Raw genomic sequence first — 18,973 nt, 5'->3', positions numbered from 1 at the left:
CGAATCAGATGATGGAAACAAATTCTGATGGCAGCTGACATCCTTGAAGAACTACATTAACAGTTCAGCAAGATTCTGCTTTGGAATAATGAAGACTTTGCAGTAGAGTTTGAGAGCTCTTCTACTGAAGTAAAACAAGGGCTGATATGCAAAAGTTGTGCCAATCATGTGATGCCTGTGCAGGTCAGAAAGTACAGAAGAAACTGTGCTGAAAGTAGCTGCTACATTTCAATGTAGGAGCGCTTTTTAAATGCATCATCTTTGACATCCCGAGACCTACCGTGAACTCCTGATGACAGTAAGACATTGATTTGTGTAGAATGTAGTCTGAAGCATATCCTGTCTCTGATCACTAGACTGTCACGGTAGCATAGATTTGGAATGTCTCTTCAGCTACATTCTGATCAAGGAAGGAATTTCATCTTCTTGGCTGTAATTAATTCTGCAAAGCACTTGACACTGACAAAAACCAAACCTTTGCATTTCCAGTCAGATGGCTTGGTAGACAGTTTTAATTGAACAATCCTTAATAGCTTCCCACTGATGATTTCCAAAAAGCAGCAGGACTAGAACCAGAAGTTACCTCTATTAGTGGCTTATCGCAGTGCTGTCAGTGAGACTATCGGCTTGTCCCCATCCCAGATGCTTTTTGGTCTTGACCTTCAACTGCTTTGTAATCTGTTGTTTGGTCATCCTCTGGAGCACCTTCATCATCTGAGGCATACATTGAGGTTCACCAGGCAAATTTGAAGATTTGCCCAGTTTTGCATAAGAGCAAGTCAACTTGGCAACAGAGAAGATGAAAACCTGATATGAGATAAGAGTTACAGGACAATGATTCAATGAAGATGACAAGGTGTGGTTATCAAGTCCAGTTCAATAGAAAGGACTTTCTTCTAAACTATAGTACTCAGTGATTGACCTTACACAGTCCTAAACAGGCTGAATGACATTGTAGTTCGGATCCGTAAATCATCAAATTCTAAGCCTAAAATCATTCATTATGACAAGCTAGCCCCTTTACTATGGGCATAGACGTAGTCTTTATAGTGCATATTATGTAAGTAGTATGTGTACTAAGACCATGTTCCTATGTGTAAATAAATTTGTTAAATTCATGCCTTTATTTATTGATTTAATATGTGATTTGTTGTTTATTGAAATTATTGCATCGTTTTTAATAAGTTGTAACTATGACTTCGTCGCCAAGGTGTATAGTGTCCGGAAAGTGAAGTCCTTAAAAAAAAGGAATGTTATGAATTTTATATATATATGTAAATAATTTTAGTGAAATTATTTTGGAAATTGAAATATCTCTGTAGGATCTAGTCTTTTTACCTGTAAGATAAAATGTGTCTATATCTACCTAAATGTTATTCCTTGAGAATTCTCGCATAGATTTGAAGATAAACACAACCAAGGGAAAGGTGTAAAAGACCCTTTTATTGAATACTATATAATTTACAGATGGCACAGACTTATGTGCTTACAAACACTGACCACTTGCAATGAAAACTTAGAAGATACATAATACTAAATTAAAGGTAGGAGCAGTACAAGACTACATAATTCAGTATAAAGCTAACAAGTTCACTCAAAATCTATGCTTGCAAAACAGTAATTCAGTGGCAAGATTGCAAAGCTGATATTTAAGGTTAGCAGTTATAAGAATTAGCAGCATATGCTAACAATAGCAAAATAACATTCTTTTAAATTTTTCACTCTAACAGTTTAAATACTGTCGTTCACCCAGCACCTCATTTACATCCTGGCAAAGAAATGCAAAGGGAATAAGAGAAAACAGAAAAAGCTCACAATTTAAAACAACTACAGTCAAAAGTCTTTAATCCGGACTCGTCGGGACTTCGGCAATTCCGGATTATCGGTTTTTATCTATTATATACTATATTATAGATCATCAGTTTAAATCTGGTAAGATGGCATGCAGAAATTATAAAATTAAAAATATGAAATGTAATTTATGAAATAAAGAGCAATTACGATCTAAAGGGTATCAAAATTTACAAAAAGAAAAGCTTAATATTTATTTGTTTACTTTATTAAACATTTCTACAACGCACGCATGCGTAAAGCATACATTATCGAAATTACATAGTCGAAATTAGAAAATTACAACCAGAAAACTATTTGATGTGTATTCGTGATATTTATAATGACGAGGAGTTTGATTTAAATCATATCAAAGACGGAGTACATCGAGATGAAATACAGTCAAAAGTCTTTAATCCGGACGTCCATAATCTGGAATGATCTATAATCCAGACCTCAAAGCTACATGATGCAAAAGCAAAGTTTAAAGTTGTAAAATTAAACATTTAGCAGCAGTAGCAATAGAAGCTCCCTAAGGTTAAGTGCTGTGCAGACATTAAAGACAAAAAAAAAAGGTTTTTAGACTTAACCAATTTATTAACAATATATATAAATAAAAACATAATGAATAAATTTAAACAATATCAGAAATGTAAAAAAAATATAACAATCATTATCAAAAATTTCACTTAATTAATAATCCACCCCAAGAGTTACACTATTAAATAATATTTTACCTGATCCAAATACTGGCATTCAATACGCGAAAAACATATCACTAAACAGAAATTATGCGGTTATAATGAAATTCGCTACACAATCAATAAGTCCATGCTTCATGGTCAAGAAAGCACCTGAAAAAAATTTAAATGAAATCCTTGAGAGCACATGAAACCAGCAAAACGCCGCTCACTGTAGTTAAACACGGGGAATCACAGCTTAGAAAAACATCGCCGCTAACTTGTGTTAAATGCTGCCTTCATGAAGAACATGGATGCCGCCCACAGCAGTCGTTCACATCATAGCCTCTTTTGAGAATCCAGAAAAAGTCATCTTGTAGACTGGAACCACGGCACTTATCACCGGACTGCACGCATTCATCTTCCAATGTGGGCTGGAAACTGCACACCAAGGAGCAAAGAAACAGGAACTAGAAGGGATGAGCCAGAGCGATGCAAGATACTTATACCTGAAGTAGACATGACGTCATCTCACAGCAACCAATCAGCTATCGGCACGACTCGGCTTTCCAGAAGACATAACATCAGGTTTCGTTTTTGCATCTTAATTAGGCTGAAACAGTCCATTCTTAATACAAACTGTGGCAGTGAAAAAGGAAGTAGAAGTAACTACTATATCCCTTTAAAATAAGAACTAAACTAGATGTTCTATATATAACTTATGTAAAAGTTAGACTCATTTCAAGGAGGAGAGATGATGCAGAAAAAGGGTTACAATAAGTCATATTTTTCAACACTACAAACTTTCTGCGCATGCGTCAACGCATAATACGTTAATGCATGCGCATAATACGTTTACGCATGTGCGTTTAATGTATAACAGATGGTATAAGCTAAGCTAAAATTATCTAATTATCTATTTCAGTTAATGTTGCAGATTGCGTTGTTCCTTAAGCTTCTAATTGGATCTCGCGTATTATTTTTTGCAGACTGTTTAGAGCAATTTTATAAAAGTAAGCTTGAACTTTCGATTATATCAAAAAGAATATCCGATTCTGAAGCTACCGAAGGATCTACAAAGCGAAAGCATGTTTCGATGTCCATCAAACAAAAGTGGAATTGCTGCAAAAAATGGATAAAGGCATATCTTTTGATTCTCTAATCATTCCGAAATATGTTTATCAATTTCACGCTGCTCTGCGGGGAGGGGGGGGGGCGGACGTGGCACACAATGAACTGGAAGTTGATCTGTCAGCACTGTCCTTATCTTCAGGGCAGATGTTTTTATTTTATTTGGCTTATAATTCCTTACTAAATGTAGTATTTCATCTCGATGTACTCCTTTGATGTGATTTAAATCAAGTTCCTTGTCACTATAAATATCACGAATACCCATCAAATAGTTTTCTGGTTGCAATTTTCTAATTTCAACTATGTGTAATGTAAGCTTTACGCATGCGCGCTTTGAAAGAAATGTTTAATAAAATAAACAAATAAATATTAAGCTTTTTTTTTGTAAATTTTGATACCCTTTAGATCATAATTGCTTATTATTTCATAAATTATGGTCTCATATTTTTAATTTTATAATTTCTGCATGGCATCTTACCAGATTTAAATTGATGATCTATAATCCGGAAAAACCGATAATCTGGAATCGCCGAAGTCCCGAGGAGCCCAGATTAAAGACTTTTGACTGTACTACATTTAGTAAGGAATTATAAGCTGAATAAAATAAAAACATCTTCTTTGAAGATAAGGATAGAGCTGACAGATCAACTTCCAGTTCATTGTGCGCTGCGACGTCACCCCCCTCCCCGCAGAGCAGCGGGAAATTCATAAACAGATTTTGGAATGGTTAGAGAAACAAAGGATATGCCTTTATCTATTTTTTGCAGCAATTCCACTTTTTGTGTGATGGACAGCGAAACATACTTTCGCTTTGTAAATCCTTTGGCAGCTCCAGAATCGGAAATTCTTTTTGACATAATCAAAAGTTCAAGCTTACTTTTATAAAATTGCTCTAACACTCTGCAAAATTTAATAAGCCGGATCCAATTATAAGATTAAGTAACAACACAATCTGCAACTTTAACTGAAATAGATAATTAGATAATTTTAGCTTAGCTTATACCGTCCGTTATACATTAAACATGCATGCGTAAATGTATTTATGCACATGCGTAAATACATATATGCATTTATGCATGCGCAGAAAGTTTGTAGCTTTGAGGTCCGCATTATAGATCATTCTGGATTATGGACGTCTGGATTAAAGACTTTTGACTGCATTAGTAAAAATAAATGAAACCCTACATCTCTTGTATAATGTAACCTAAAAAGCCTCAAGAGAGTCGAGCTTTGCTGGAAATAAGGTTACAAGGGCGAGTTCATTTAGCACTGAGGTAAACAGCTATCTTGTGAAATAGGTGAGATAGTGGCAAGTTCACAACGGTTTGGGCAACTGCTTTTTGTCAAAAATTTGATAAACTTTCAAATGTCGTAGGTCTGGTGATATTTTGGGCCAATGTTTGTGCAATTGTAACTGGTTTCATCTCTATGTAACTGTAACCATATCTGGCCGAATGTAACTCTGTGTACGCCTTCCAGCAATTTTGAAAAACTGAAGGTAATGGGAATATCTTAGTGGCTGTTGGAAAACTGTATGAGACCAGAGAGAGTATCAGTTTTGAGTTTTTAATTGAGAGTTGAGTTCAGAGTATTGAGAGATTTCCGTGAAAGCTTCTGTTTAGATGCACTTTGCATTGCATTGGTTTTAACATTCTTAGTAGTTTGAAGTGGTAACTACTGATTGCGTTCTGTCATGCTGAGAAGATTTGTATGAGTACCATTGTGAAAAGTTCCAGAATTGTAAGGTGTTTCTTTTGCGAAAATAAATTTTATTAAGCTATCATTGATTCTGTGTGAATTCAATCCATTACAAAGTTAGTATGCATGTAACAGTATATATTTCACCCACTGCATTTATATTTTAACATTAAACAGTGTTATAATAGTAACAATGGGATATTTTGTAAGAAATGATTAATCATTTTCGCTTTATTTCTTATTGAAAATGTTTGTTTGGTGTATGTCAAATTCCAGGGTCTGGAATGGATTAAGGATGTATACCAAAGTACCACTGTATAATGAATATGTGTTAAGCATTTCTGTTATTTTAGGCAGCACCATTAACTTAAATAACTTAAAAATTTCATCTGTATTTAATGATCATATACGTGCAAAATTGCATTCATCCAGTTTGATTTTTATGTTCTTAATGGAGATAGATTGAAAATTTTTTAATTGCAAATTAAGTGTTAGGATTTTTTTTAAATTTATTCACCAATAAAAGTTGAAAAAAATCTTTATTTTACACAGTTATGGTACACACGTCTGGCTTTGATGGTTAAACTTCGGAAGTTTTCGTATGCTGAGGTAGAGAGTGCAGCATTTGGTGATTTGGATAAACCAGATTTGTATTATGAGTATTATCCTGACCTGTTTAAAGGAAAAAGAGGTATTGTATTTGTTAATATTATGCTGTTAAATTTGTACTTTGAAAATATGCTTTTTATTTAAAAATTTTTGTTATCTACAGATTGTATACTTAAAAAAATTCTTTGTAGGCACAATGGTACCTTTCTCATTTCGAATTCTTCTTGCTGAATTACCACAGTATCAAGGCAATCATCAAATTGCTTTAGATAATATGCATCGTATTCTTAATGTCATTCAAAAAGTAAGCATACTGTCATAAATCATAGAAATATTCATTCTGTGACTGTATTTACTTATAATATTCTTCATTGAGATATTTTGTAAGAATGAATACTTAAAATTGTTTATTACTCTTTTAAAAGTGTTTAAAATAACATTTATGTGGCAGCCAATATTATAATAACAATTAATTTACAACTCTTCATTAAGGAGAGCAAAAACATGATAAATTGTCAAAGCAAAAGAAATATATACCCTTAAAAAACTCTAAGGATGCCAAACAGTATAATCTAAAATGTAAGGTGCACAGTGTGAATAATGATTGCACAAAGCAAAATTTGTTATTAAAAATATCAATAAGAAAATAAGTAAAAATAAATATTATATTCAGTCACATATTTCTCCCACTTATGTCCTCCCCCCTCCAATTTTTTCAGTATATCATTTTACAAACATCTGATTCATGGTGGTAATGTACAAAGTACAGATAGACAGCAAAAGGCATAGTTTGAGTTAAAAAAAAAAAAAAAAGAAAAGAAAATAGTATTGGACTTTAACTAACTTCTTTGAAAAATTGAATTACAGTAGTATTAGTTCATTTATTGGTATGTGTTTTTCAGCCTGTTAAATTCACCTCAGAAATGTGTTCCTCATAATTTGGCTTCTTAATTTTAAAGAGGGAACATTAGTAAAAAATACAGAAAAGTAAATCTATAGATAAAAGAAAGAGGAAAAGTAACAAATATGTTTGTAATCTACAAAAAAAATTTCTTTGCTGTTTTTTATTTTTGGGTTTTTGCTTTCTAAGTTTCAAATTTTTGTTCATTTTTAATAATATTTATTTTTTTCTGATTAAAAAAAGTGTAAATTAATTGTGATAATCATGCTTAATTTTACATAACTGTGTCTTAGTAGCAGCAGCTCTTAGTGTGTTTAAGCTAATTTTTCCTGCTAAATTATATAATTTTTTATTATATGTATGTGTGGATGTGTTATAATGTTTTTCTTTTATATATATATAAAGATTTTCCTTTTAAGTAGTCATAATTGTATCATATTTTGGTCTAAAAATTAAATTCAAAATGTAAACAATTTTCCCTACTTCATTTTAAATTTTAGATTAAAAGTGCTCATTGTATCTTAACATTATTGCTTGTGTTAAACAGTTCTTAATCCATATCTTGTTACTATCAAGTATGTACATATTATAGAATCTCATTTTTTTTAGCAGATATCCATTTCATCCAAGCTGTCTTTCCTTTCAGAATTAGAGATTGATACTGCAGCCATTTTCTCTTCTCCATAAATTTCTTCAACAGCTTATGACTTATAAATTATATATATATATATTTTTTTTTATCTAAACAACTCTATTTGCTGTTTAAATATCTATCTGAGAAGATGGCTAGAGTTCATTGCTCAAATATCTGTCATTAAGATCATTGTGCAGTATGAAGTAAACCAATATTGTGCTGACAGGGAAAGGCAAAACAGTATAGCACAGTTGCTTTCACTAACAACCATATTGTTCAAAGCAGCTATTTTATAATATTAAAAACTTACATTTGAATTATCATTAAAGATTTCTGAAGAAACTATGTGTTTTAAAATGTTAGGCTAAATCACATCATTTGAATACAACAAAGCACATCAGGGCTGTCTGCTTAAGAGATGCTTTGGGCAAGGACTTTCTAAAAGAAACTAGCTCATAGACTTGGGGAAAGTTATGACAACAAACCATTTGCCTGGGAATGAACACCTAGTATCTGTGGTCTCAGTATCTGTGGTTAACCACTCAGCAAGTGATAAGGTATATTATAGAATAATTTTAGAGTACGCAATTTCAGAAATTTTAGAGTTAGTTCAGAAATTCAGAAGTGATTTTAGAGTACACAGTTTCAGAAAGAGATGTACACAATTTCAGAAAATATTAATTTTTATAAAACATTATCATTAAATTAAGGAAATTTATCACTAAATCTGGGATAATTTTATACAGTTTTCAAATATTTCAAAGTGGGTCAATAGAAACATTTTTTTTTTTTTTTATTATTTCCAATGGCAGATTATGAACAGTTACAGCAAATATACAAGAACAAAGAACATAGACATGTGCGGCATCCGTCACCTCTCCAGAGCTGCACAGAGTGCATATCAGAGAAGGAACAATTTTGAATCTATGAAGATATATTATTAGTGATATTGTAGGCAGTCATGTCGGGTGGCAAGGCGGAATTCAGCGACAGCTCTACACCTTAGGCCATTACACAAATTCGGGATAGCATTCTTCCAAGACTTATGAGAAACACGATGATAGACATCTTCCTGAGCACGTACTTTGATAGATCTTTTAATAAGGTCCTTAACAGTATGGAAAGGCAAAGAACGAGAAATATTCTGCATGATTAAAGCACCCTTTTTTGCCAAGAAGTCGGCTTTCTCATTACCTGGAATCCCACAACGGGCAGGAACCCACTGGAGAACACTTGGTTTCTCAAGTGAAGCCAGGTTTTGTAAAAGTTGACAATCCAATATGTCCTGTGATATGGGATTTTTATCTGAAACGTTAGCCGACAGCGGGAATCACTGAGTATAACAGCTCTTGAGAATTTTTTTAAGTGGCATGGTAGCTGGTACAAAGCTGTGCGAATTGCAGCAACAAACACAGAACCTTGGCCCACAGGGATGTAGAAAGAGAAAATTTCAGAAAAAACTCCTGCACCTGCATTAGGGTTATCAGACAGGAGGGATCCGTCAGTGAAGATCCGAAGCCACTCAGGGTAAAAATTATTTAATACATCGAAAGCGAGGGCTCTCAAAATAGATGGATCCGTATTACGTTTCGTTACTTTTTGACCCAGGTGAAGATTAATCCAGAAAGATTTCAAATTTATTGGATTTTGTAGTGGAACAAGTAATTCTTGTTCATTTATTAAACCAAGTGAATTTTTTAACTGAAAAACTCTATGTAGAAAGCCCATTTGGGTCTTGAGATTTCTAGTCAGATCCTGATTGACTTCATTCCAGAGTGAAAGACATCCAGGAACTCTAATGATCTTTTCCCAGAGAATTAAGGCCCTCTCTTGGATTATGGTTCTGAAGGGTTTATCACCAGTTAACATAAACATGGCGTCAATTAGGGTGGTCTTCACGGCTCCAGAAACAATGCATAAGCACTGATTTGGGATTTTTTCTAGTGTACATTTTCTATGGCCACAGCAAGTGGTTCACAGCAATAAGTCAGAAGGGGGGGATAAATGAATGATACGTTTGAAGCAGGGTTTGTCCAGTGCAACCCCAAGGCATTTAAGGACACTGAGTCTCTCCGTAGCACAGTTGTACAAGTCCTCAACATGTGGCTTCCATGTTAATTTGCGAACAGACGTCACACCCAAATATTTAAATTTATCGCACAAGGAGATTTGAGTACCTTATATGTCAGCTGAAGATCCAAAGATTGGTGCATGAGTGAGAAAGTCAGGCAGTATGATTTATTTAAGTTCACTTCCATATTATCAGTATCACACCAAACTTCCAAAGCATTCAAGGCAGCAGAGAGTTTAGTCTCTATGTTTCTCACTGTGCTTTCTTTTTTAGAAACATTCCAGAAAACCAAATCATCAGCATATAAGAGGCACTTGACGCCAGAAATCTCGTATTTTATAAATAAAATCATTAATATAGATTAAGACACAATGACACGCCGAATAAATACTAATTGCAATTTGCGCAAATGAAATTTGCGGTTTTGCAGCTGAGGATGGTGGTTTGGTGAAACCATCGAAACTAGTCCTGCGAAAATTTTGAAAATATAACGCTGATTTTTGTTGTTTGACTTCTGAATTAGCGTTAATATAGATTGACTCTGAAAGAGCGCTGGCACAGGAAGCCTTTAATCCAATTAAAAAGATTTGCTCTAATGCCTAGCCCAGATAGTTTCAGTAGGAGGCACTCCCACCATACTTTGTCCTAGAACTTGAAGTCACTAAAAACTGCGGTCAGAACCTGTCTGTTATCCAGGGCGTCCTTGACACATTGACTCAGAAGGGCAACATGTTGATTAGTAGATCTGGAGCTTCTAAAGCCCGCCTCGGCAAGAAGCCCGCAAGTTTCTAAGTGATAATTAAGTCTTCTCACAATTATTATCTCCAAACGTTTCCCATAAAACTAGTAAGCGATATTGGTCTATAGTTACGGAGACTATCCCGATCTTTGTCTTTCTTATGTAAAGGAATAATGATAGAAGTTCGCCATTCAGCTGGTACAATACCAGTGTTCCAAATTAGATTGAAAAAGATCGAAATAGTCTCAAATGCTCCAAGACCAAGATGGTGAAGAAACTCGGAATGGATTCTATCTCCTCCAGGTGATTTTCCACAAGAAAGGCTTCTCAAAGCGTAGGTAAATTCTTTTCGAGTAATGGGTGCCTTAAAAACTGAATCAGTAGAAGATTCAAATTCCGATTGCAGGAGTGTAGTATTTTGCTTAATTCTGGACGAATGTATTTTTGTGTAAGTGTTTTTCTTATTAGCTCTACAGAAAGGCTGTGCAAAAGCATTCGCTACAGAATAATCTGAAGAAAGTTGTTTATCTTTAACTATGAAGGTTTGTTTAGATGAGCCAGCAGGATCATTCATTAGGTTGCCTACAAATTGAAACGTTCTTTTACTATCAGTTTGGTAATTTATTTTTGAAATAAATTCATTAAATGAGGATCGTTTACTGGCAATAAGGGCCTTTCTAAAGTATGCAGATTGTTTTCTCCAAGCCTGAACATCGCAGGATCGGGAGATAACTCTCCCTTTCTTCTAAGCCTGCCTCACTTAGCTTTCAGGCAGGTCAGTTCATCTGTCCAGAAGTATGTATATTTCTTTTGCCTTTCTCTAGGGATGGACTTTTTAGCACAAGATATTGTATCCTTGATAATTCTATAAACTTTATTAGGATTTAAAGTAAAGTATATTATGATTAAGGCCGTATTCCATCAATTCAGTAAAGAGAGGCCAATTCGTTTTCTTAAAATTCAAAGAGACCTTTGATGGCGAAACGGGTCTCCGATCCGCTTTGGATATTTTAACTTCTGCAAGCACCTGTCTGTGTTCTGATCCAAGATCTTTCAAAACGCTACGCTTTGTGAGATTATAAAGGTCAGCAGTGACCATCAACAGATCTGGGGTTGTACTTTTACCAGTATAATGCAGATAAGTAAGGGGACCCTTTTTATCATACATCAGTTCGAATGTAGACGAGCTCAAGAGGTCCTGGACTTTCCTTCCAGCTTCATTTGTGTCAGAATATCCCCACATGGGAGAATAAGCATTAAAATCTCCTAAAAAATAGAATGTTTTAAATGATTAACATAGGAAAGGTCCGGATGATTACAAGGAGGGCTGTATATAGCTAGAATTTTAAAATGAGCTCTACATTTCCACACATCCAAATGCACGACTTCACTCCTATCCCCATCAGCACCCATCACTTTTATGATACGAAAATCAGCTGTTCAATCTTTCTTGACACCAATTAGTAAACCACTAGCAACTTTTACGAAATTTTGTAAGTACGTGAAGAGAATATCCTTTAAAAGGATAGTATTTTAGGTTTTCGATAGTCAAATTAGCTTCCATGATAGTAAAGACATTAATGTCCTTTTCACACAGAGCCTGCAAAAGCTCCGCGTGCTTGGATTGGGGCAATCCGCCAGCATTCCACTGTAACACTCAAAGAATATCAATCCGGGAAGGATGAGACATGATGCCAGTTGTTGATCTTTTAGCAACTATAAAGTGTTTCCAGGTGCACCACGAGGAGGTAGATCTACAGCGCACCCGGTCAATAGAAACATGTGTAGTACAAAGTCCGTAATTCGGACGTCCATTATCCAATATAATCTATAATCCGGACCTCAAAGCCACAAATGTTTTTTGGTATGCTTTACGCATGCGCGTTTAATGTATAACGGACGGTATAAGCTAGGCTAAAATTATCTTTACTGATTCTAAAGCATTTCAGTTAGTGTTGCAGATTACGCTGTTCCTTAATCTTCTAATTGGATCCGGCTTATTATTTTTTGCAGACTGTTAGAGCAATTTTATAAAAATTAAGCTTGAACTTTCGATTATGTCAAAAAGAGTTTCCGATTCTGGAGCTACCAAAGGATCTACAAAGTGAAAGCATACCCGATTACGGCCCTCGAAACCGAATAGTACCGAACTTTGTAACTAAATAAGAAATTATGTCTGTTTATAGAATTAAAGAGAAAGTATTAGCACACAAAAAAACGAAGCAACTTAAACAACTTACATTGAAAGAAATGTTTAATAAAGTAAACAAATAAATATTAGCCCTTTAGATGATAATTGCTCTTTATTTCATAAATTACGGTTTCATATTTTTAATTGCATAATTTCTGCATGCCATCTTACCAGATTTAAATTGATGGTCTATAATCCGGAAAAAAAAAAACCCTAATCCGGAATCGCCGAAGTCCCGACGAGTCCGGATTACGGACTTTGTATTGTATTAAATCAGTGCTTAAACTGTTTGTTATGAAATTAAGGTTAGACTATACTTCCATTTATGAAAGTATATTGGTGGTGGTACTTTGGTAGACGGTTGCATGGGTTATAACGTTTTTTTTTTTTTTTTTTTTTTTCGAGCGATACAACTTATGGTAAACCCATTGCTGGACAAATGTTATTTATGGTAACTGATACTTTGTTGTCATTTTATTTAAAAAATAACGCGTTTTATTATGCATAAATTCCGTGTTTGAAATATTATTTATGGCTTCTAAATATTACAAATCAATTTAATTTTGTATTTTTATTTGAAATAAAATTTTATTGTTTATATTATTTTATGTTGTGGATGATGTAATCAATGACGTCACCTTGCTTTAAAAATAATTGATTTTAATATCTATAAATTTAATCTAATGTTTAAACATTATTAATGGCTGTTAAATATTAAAATACAATTTAATTTTGCATTTTTTAACTGATTTTATTATGTATGATTGTTTAAATAATTTGAATTCTATGCATGATGTAATCAGCTCCCTGATTGGTTACAGAATATTTGTGCATTAACGAACTGTAATCAGTTCCCTGATTGGTTACTGAATACTTGTCCATTACCGCGCCATTTTAAAATTTTATTATTCATTTCTTCGAATTCCTTAGATTTCATAGCAAACGGATATGTCCTTTTCAAAGATTAATGTTGTTATTGGCAAGTACCAAGACTTATTGGTATCGGAATTAAAAAATTGGCCTTTGAGACTTTATTTTGGCCAACCTGGCTTTCCTAATCAAAGATTTATTTATAAATTGTTAGAAGGATCAGAAGAAATTTATTTTAAATTTTTGGAGAAACCTCGCTAACTGCTTCTTTAGTGAAGTGCGAGATCACCTCTTTAGTGAAGTGGATCACTGATGAAGATCATTAAAAGAGCCAATTCTGAGGACGGCCGTATATGTTATTGTGGTCAATAACCACTGTAACGGTAAAAAAAAAAAAGTACAGTCAAAAGTCTTTAATCCGGAATGATCTATATTCCGGACCTCAAAACTACAAACTTTCTGCACATGCGTAAATGCATACTGCATTTACGCATGTGCATAATACCTTTACGCATGCGTGTTTAATGTATAACGGACGGTATAAGCTAAGCTAAAATTATCTAATTATCTATTTCTGTTAATGTTGCAGATTGTGTTGTTCCTTAATCTTCTAATTGGATCAGGCTTATTATTTTTTGCAGACTGTTAGAGCAACTTTATAAAAGTACTCTTGAACTTTCGATTATGTCAAAAAGAATTTCCGATTGTGGAGCTGCCAAAGGATCTACAAAGCAAAAGCATGTTTCGATGTCCATCAAACAAAAAGTGGAATTGCTGCAAAAAATGCATAAAGGCATATCCTTTATTTCTCTAACCATTCCGAAATCTGTTTATCAATTTCACGCTGCTCTGCCGGTGGGGGGGGGAGAGAAACATCGCGACGCGCAAGGAACTGGAAGTTGATCTGTCAGTACTATTAATTTTATATATTAATTTTGACTGTATTAGACATTTGCCCCTTTTTACCGCCAGTAAACATCTAATTGCTGTCATTTTAGCTCTAGTGTACAAAGCGTACTTATTTACTTGTTTTAAAGTTAAGTAATATTTTAATTCTTTTAAATGTTGGTATGATGGTTTTTAATTCGATATTCAATTTAAGTAATATTTTAATCCAGTTAAACGTTAGCGCAATGTTTTTATAGTGGTCTTTTTATTCTATTTCTTATGAAAGTAATAATTTAACCTTACTTTAGTATTTTATACTCATAGTAAATGTATTTATTTACATTTGCCTGCCATCTTAAAAAACAACGTTTTCATCAAAAATTAATCCATTATATTTAACAATATTTATTTTTTTAAAGTTTCAAATACTTTACTATGTGTAAAATATGTAAAAACAGAGTTTTTCAAGATGGCTGACGATTGTAAAAACTGCGCCAACAATTGCGTGAAAGTAAATCGCCAAAAATCTGTGCAACAGTCTACCAAAGTAGCACCATTAAATTTTGTATTGCTTAGTTATGTAAAGAAAATATTTTCTATCTATTTATGGTTTTGATTAGTGTAAATAATTGGTTGAAAAACGTCCTGTATTAATTTTATTTTAATTTATTCCATTCAAAATGGATATATGAGGGGTGATCAAAGTATTTCTGGAAGGAGGTATAAGAAATAATGTTTAGGTGACTAAATATTTTTTAAATTTTTACATATAATTTCTCTCTTGGCAATGTATTTATATAGTGCATTTAATCTCTGGGAGAAAAATTCTCCTTCATGTTGTAAAATGTTGTCATTGAAAGCTCTCTTACCATTTATATGTTTCATTGTTAATATTTAGTGGACTGTATTCTGTTGACTTACTGTCATACCTTCAGTAGAACTTAAAGAAATCACAAATTTGTAATCTTGACTGAACGTCATTTATTTCCTTCTTAAACTGACATGTTTGCTGAAGAACAGTTACTTAACATGGTGAAACCTGGAATTTTACCTTGCTACCTCAAAGGAACATCTATATCGTTGGAACTCCAGTAACTACCAGTTGATGCTGTAACTGCTTGCTTAGATACCCAAACTAATTTGTGTTCACGTGTCTTCTCAGCTCAGACAATTTGCATTTAAAAAAAAAGACTAAAAATACATTTTGCATAACATCAAACATACCCCCAGCCTTGAAGTCTCAAGGGGGTTCAAACAATAAACTGTAAATTATAAAAATTAAGCAGACCTGAAAAATAAAAAAATAAAGTCTCTAATATCATGAAATAAATGGCAAAGGACATAGCTTTGCTATCGGTCATTTTATTTCACCATTAGAAGTGCATAAGACTGCCACTTGAACTATGTAATCCAGACCAGGATACACTTTAACAATTCTGCCTAATTTTCAGCGGAGGTATAGTCTTGTTCTTAATGAGGACCATATCGCCAACCGTCAGACCTTGTTGCAACTTGCACCGCTTAGGTCTCTTCTGCAACCTAAATACTCACTACTCCATCTCTTCCAGAAGTGTTGAAACAGCTTTTGCAAATTTATGCATCAATTACTGTAACTTAGCTCCTCTTGAATCAGCTTAGGTTCTGGAAGAGCACTTAAAGCTGCTCATGTTAGAAAATGTCCAGTATGTATTATGGTCTGCAGGTCATTGCAATTGCTTGAAGGTGATACTAATGGTGTAGAAGTAAGACAGGATTCAAGTTGGGTTATTAACGTAAAAAATTCCTGATATGGTAGAGTGAGTGTTTCTAAACATCAAGTGTTGTTTCATAGACTTAATCCTGGCTTCCCAAGTCCTCCAAAATAAGGTGCAGAGAGTGGGTTAAATAACCACTGAGCTATATTCTCTGAAGAAATGTTCTGAAGCTCTGAAGATGTTCATTGTGTTTACCATTAAATAAAGCTTTCTTTAGTTCTCTATTAGCACCTGTAAAGTTCGTTTCATTATCACTATGAGTTTCACATGGTTTGTCTTTGTACCTCTTAAGTGTTGCAAGGAAAGATTTTATTTAAAGATCTCCAACTAATTCTTAATGAAATGAATGAAGCCCATGTCAACTTTGATAGAAGGTAGCTCTGTATCTATTGCACCTACAAACAGAACCAAAATTTTTTACTCGAGGGGAGTTTTCACTAGGCGTAAGAACGATCATTCTAGCTATAATAGAATGGAAGTTATGCCTTTTTTCTCGAGTAAAGATCAAGAATATCTTAAAAACTGTGATACTTATTAAAAAAATCAAAGTATGCAAAATATTGTGCTTGAGACACGCTATTATTTAAAAAGAATTTTTTTCCTACCTAAATTAGAACTAAAGTTGCATTTGGGTATCCCAACCAACACCGAGGCTTGTGTTGTACCTAGAGGATTCATCACCTTTACACATTCAAAAAATCGAATTTTATTTATTTATTTATTTATTTTTAGAAACTGTAAACATTTTTGAATCTGTTAAAACAAACGGTCTTACGATAATCGAATTAGAATTTTAAAAATTATGAAATAAAGAAACCGATTCTGAGGTAAATATTGCCAGATTGGGCATTTAAATCATCACTTGACATTTGTTTATATTTGTACGCGCAGCTGCGTACGGATGTTCTCTCATAGATTGCTTTAATTTTTACTGTTAACATCATGTATATTGGTAAAATTGTGTAAATCCCAGAAATCAATGGGCACTAGATTACGAAAGCAAGAAATGAAGGGGAAGCAACTTAGTGACAGTGGAAAAGGTCGCCTTACGAATGATATTATAAAACAGTTGACAATTTATTATGGAAATGCTATTAGAAAACATTGCAATTCTGTAAAAGATATGCAAAAGGCAGTGTGGGCAATATTTTACCACAAACGTTCAACCGACGTGGAACCTACTCACAATTTTTGCCCAATAGGGGAGGGTTCGTGGTGTACATATCAAAGAGCGAGTGCGAGTATAAATCTGAGATCGTGCAAATATAAAAATTCAATTCTAACACCTGTAACGGATGCTGTCAAAGATATATTTAAAGGTAATAGTTTGTCATTATCACTAAAAGAGTGTTTAGGAGAACAAACACAGAATCCAAATCAATCATTGAATGCTTTGATTTGGAAATTGTGTCCTAAAAATTCCGGGTGTGATTATAATGTTAAGACAGCAATAAATGAGTGTAATTGAGGCAGTTATTATATACGACGAAGGTCAAGCTGGGCGACTACATACTAGGAATGAACTTGGATATCGAATTGGTGATAATGCAGTTAGGTTTACAGCAGACACTGATCAACTTCGTATTCAGTCAGCCAAAATAAAGGCAGAGATGTCTACAATAAATGCTTGCAGAGCAAGAAAAGGAGCCAAACAGCTGTTGAAGAACAGGAGGGTATGCTGTATGCAGCTGGGCAGTTTTAAACTGTTTTAGTGTTATTTGAGAGAAAATATATTGAAATTTTGGAACTTTAAACTTTATAAAACCATTTTTCTCAAAATGGTGGTTTTCATACTTGCGCGCCCTTTTTAAAAAAATCTATCATAGCTATGTTTTAAAAATTTTAGGGTAAGTACATGATGATATTGCTGAAAAAATGCACCTACTTTTTTCTTTGAAAAATTATTTTTTAAATATTTATAAAATTTTATTGAAAAAAATTTTAACACTTTTTCTGTTTTCTAAGATTTTATTGTAATGGTGTTAATATTCTTTGATATTTTAAAATTTAAATAGGTGTAGAATCATACCTAATGATTTTTCATCACAAAATTGTAAAAATTATTACTGTAACTAGATTTGTATTACTGTCAGTTTGTTTGCGCGCAGTGCTTTAATATAAATTTTAAATTTGGGGGTAATACAGATTGTTTTTTCTTTATAAAACAAATTCTTAAACACTATTAGTAAAATAAATCAAGAAACCTAATTATCTATGTATAGAGATGACATACTGAAAATTTCATATATCTATGACCATAACAATTTGACTTATTAAAACTCGAAAATCAGTCAAAATTTTTACTTTTTGTGTTGTGCAAAGGTGATGACTCCCCTTATTGAGCATATGTCGGGATTTAGAATACTTATTAAAAAACTGTTTGCACCATAAGATTCCTTGTAAAATTCTCTATCATTTAAAGAAAAAGGGTTATTTTGCTTTTATTTGTGCGGAAGATTTCGCTCTTAATGTTAAACGCATGTCCAAAATGAAACACTAAACATGGTGAAATCACGAATTTTACCTTGCTATCTCAAAAGAACATCTACATCATTGGAACTCCAATAATTACTAAATGAAATTCTAACCACCTGCTTAACCTGCCAAACTAATTTGTGTTTGCACCGCTCCTCATCTCAGTGACTAAAAATACAATTTACATAACATCAAACACCATTATTATTGTGAAAAAGTGCACCTCACAAAGCGTTTTTTTTTTTAAATTTTTTTAAAAGATTTTTAAGCAGGACACAAGTAACATAAAGCACTTATGAAGAATGAAGTAATACTTTGAATCTTGCAGCAGTAAGGAAGGTGCATTTTGCCAGATTTCTTTTCAGATTTCAGACACTACTACTGAACTCAACATACTCTATATACTACTCAAGATACACTTGTGATACTCTACACTCTAGGCAGGGTGTTTATAGCTTTTGACCTGCCTTCGAGAGCATTCTAGGGAAAACTGGTAAGAATT

The 18,973-nt window shown here is 33.4% G+C and overlaps 1 protein-coding gene across 2 annotated transcripts in view; it reads left to right on the top strand.

Moving 5' to 3' along the window:
• LOC118186650 (trafficking protein particle complex subunit 12) overlaps positions 1-18,973 on the top strand; it is an 80,042-nt gene that overhangs the window by 35,961 nt on the left and 25,108 nt on the right. For both annotated transcript variants that reach the window (XM_035356766.2, XM_035356767.2), the window contains exons 7-8: positions 5,892-6,030; positions 6,140-6,252. In XM_035356766.2, the coding sequence (XP_035212657.1) occupies positions 5,892-6,030; positions 6,140-6,252 (252 nt within the window). The remainder of the gene's footprint in view (positions 1-5,891; positions 6,031-6,139; positions 6,253-18,973) is intronic.

The sequence above is a fragment of the Stegodyphus dumicola genome, chromosome 9 (assembly GCF_044657685.1).
Source record: "Stegodyphus dumicola isolate Sdum_Otavi_A_Nest chromosome 9, ASM4465768v1".
Classification (NCBI taxonomy): domain Eukaryota; kingdom Metazoa; phylum Arthropoda; class Arachnida; order Araneae; family Eresidae; genus Stegodyphus; species Stegodyphus dumicola.
Note: the sequence above shows the minus strand (reverse complement) of the source record. Positions and strands in the feature narration are given on the sequence as shown.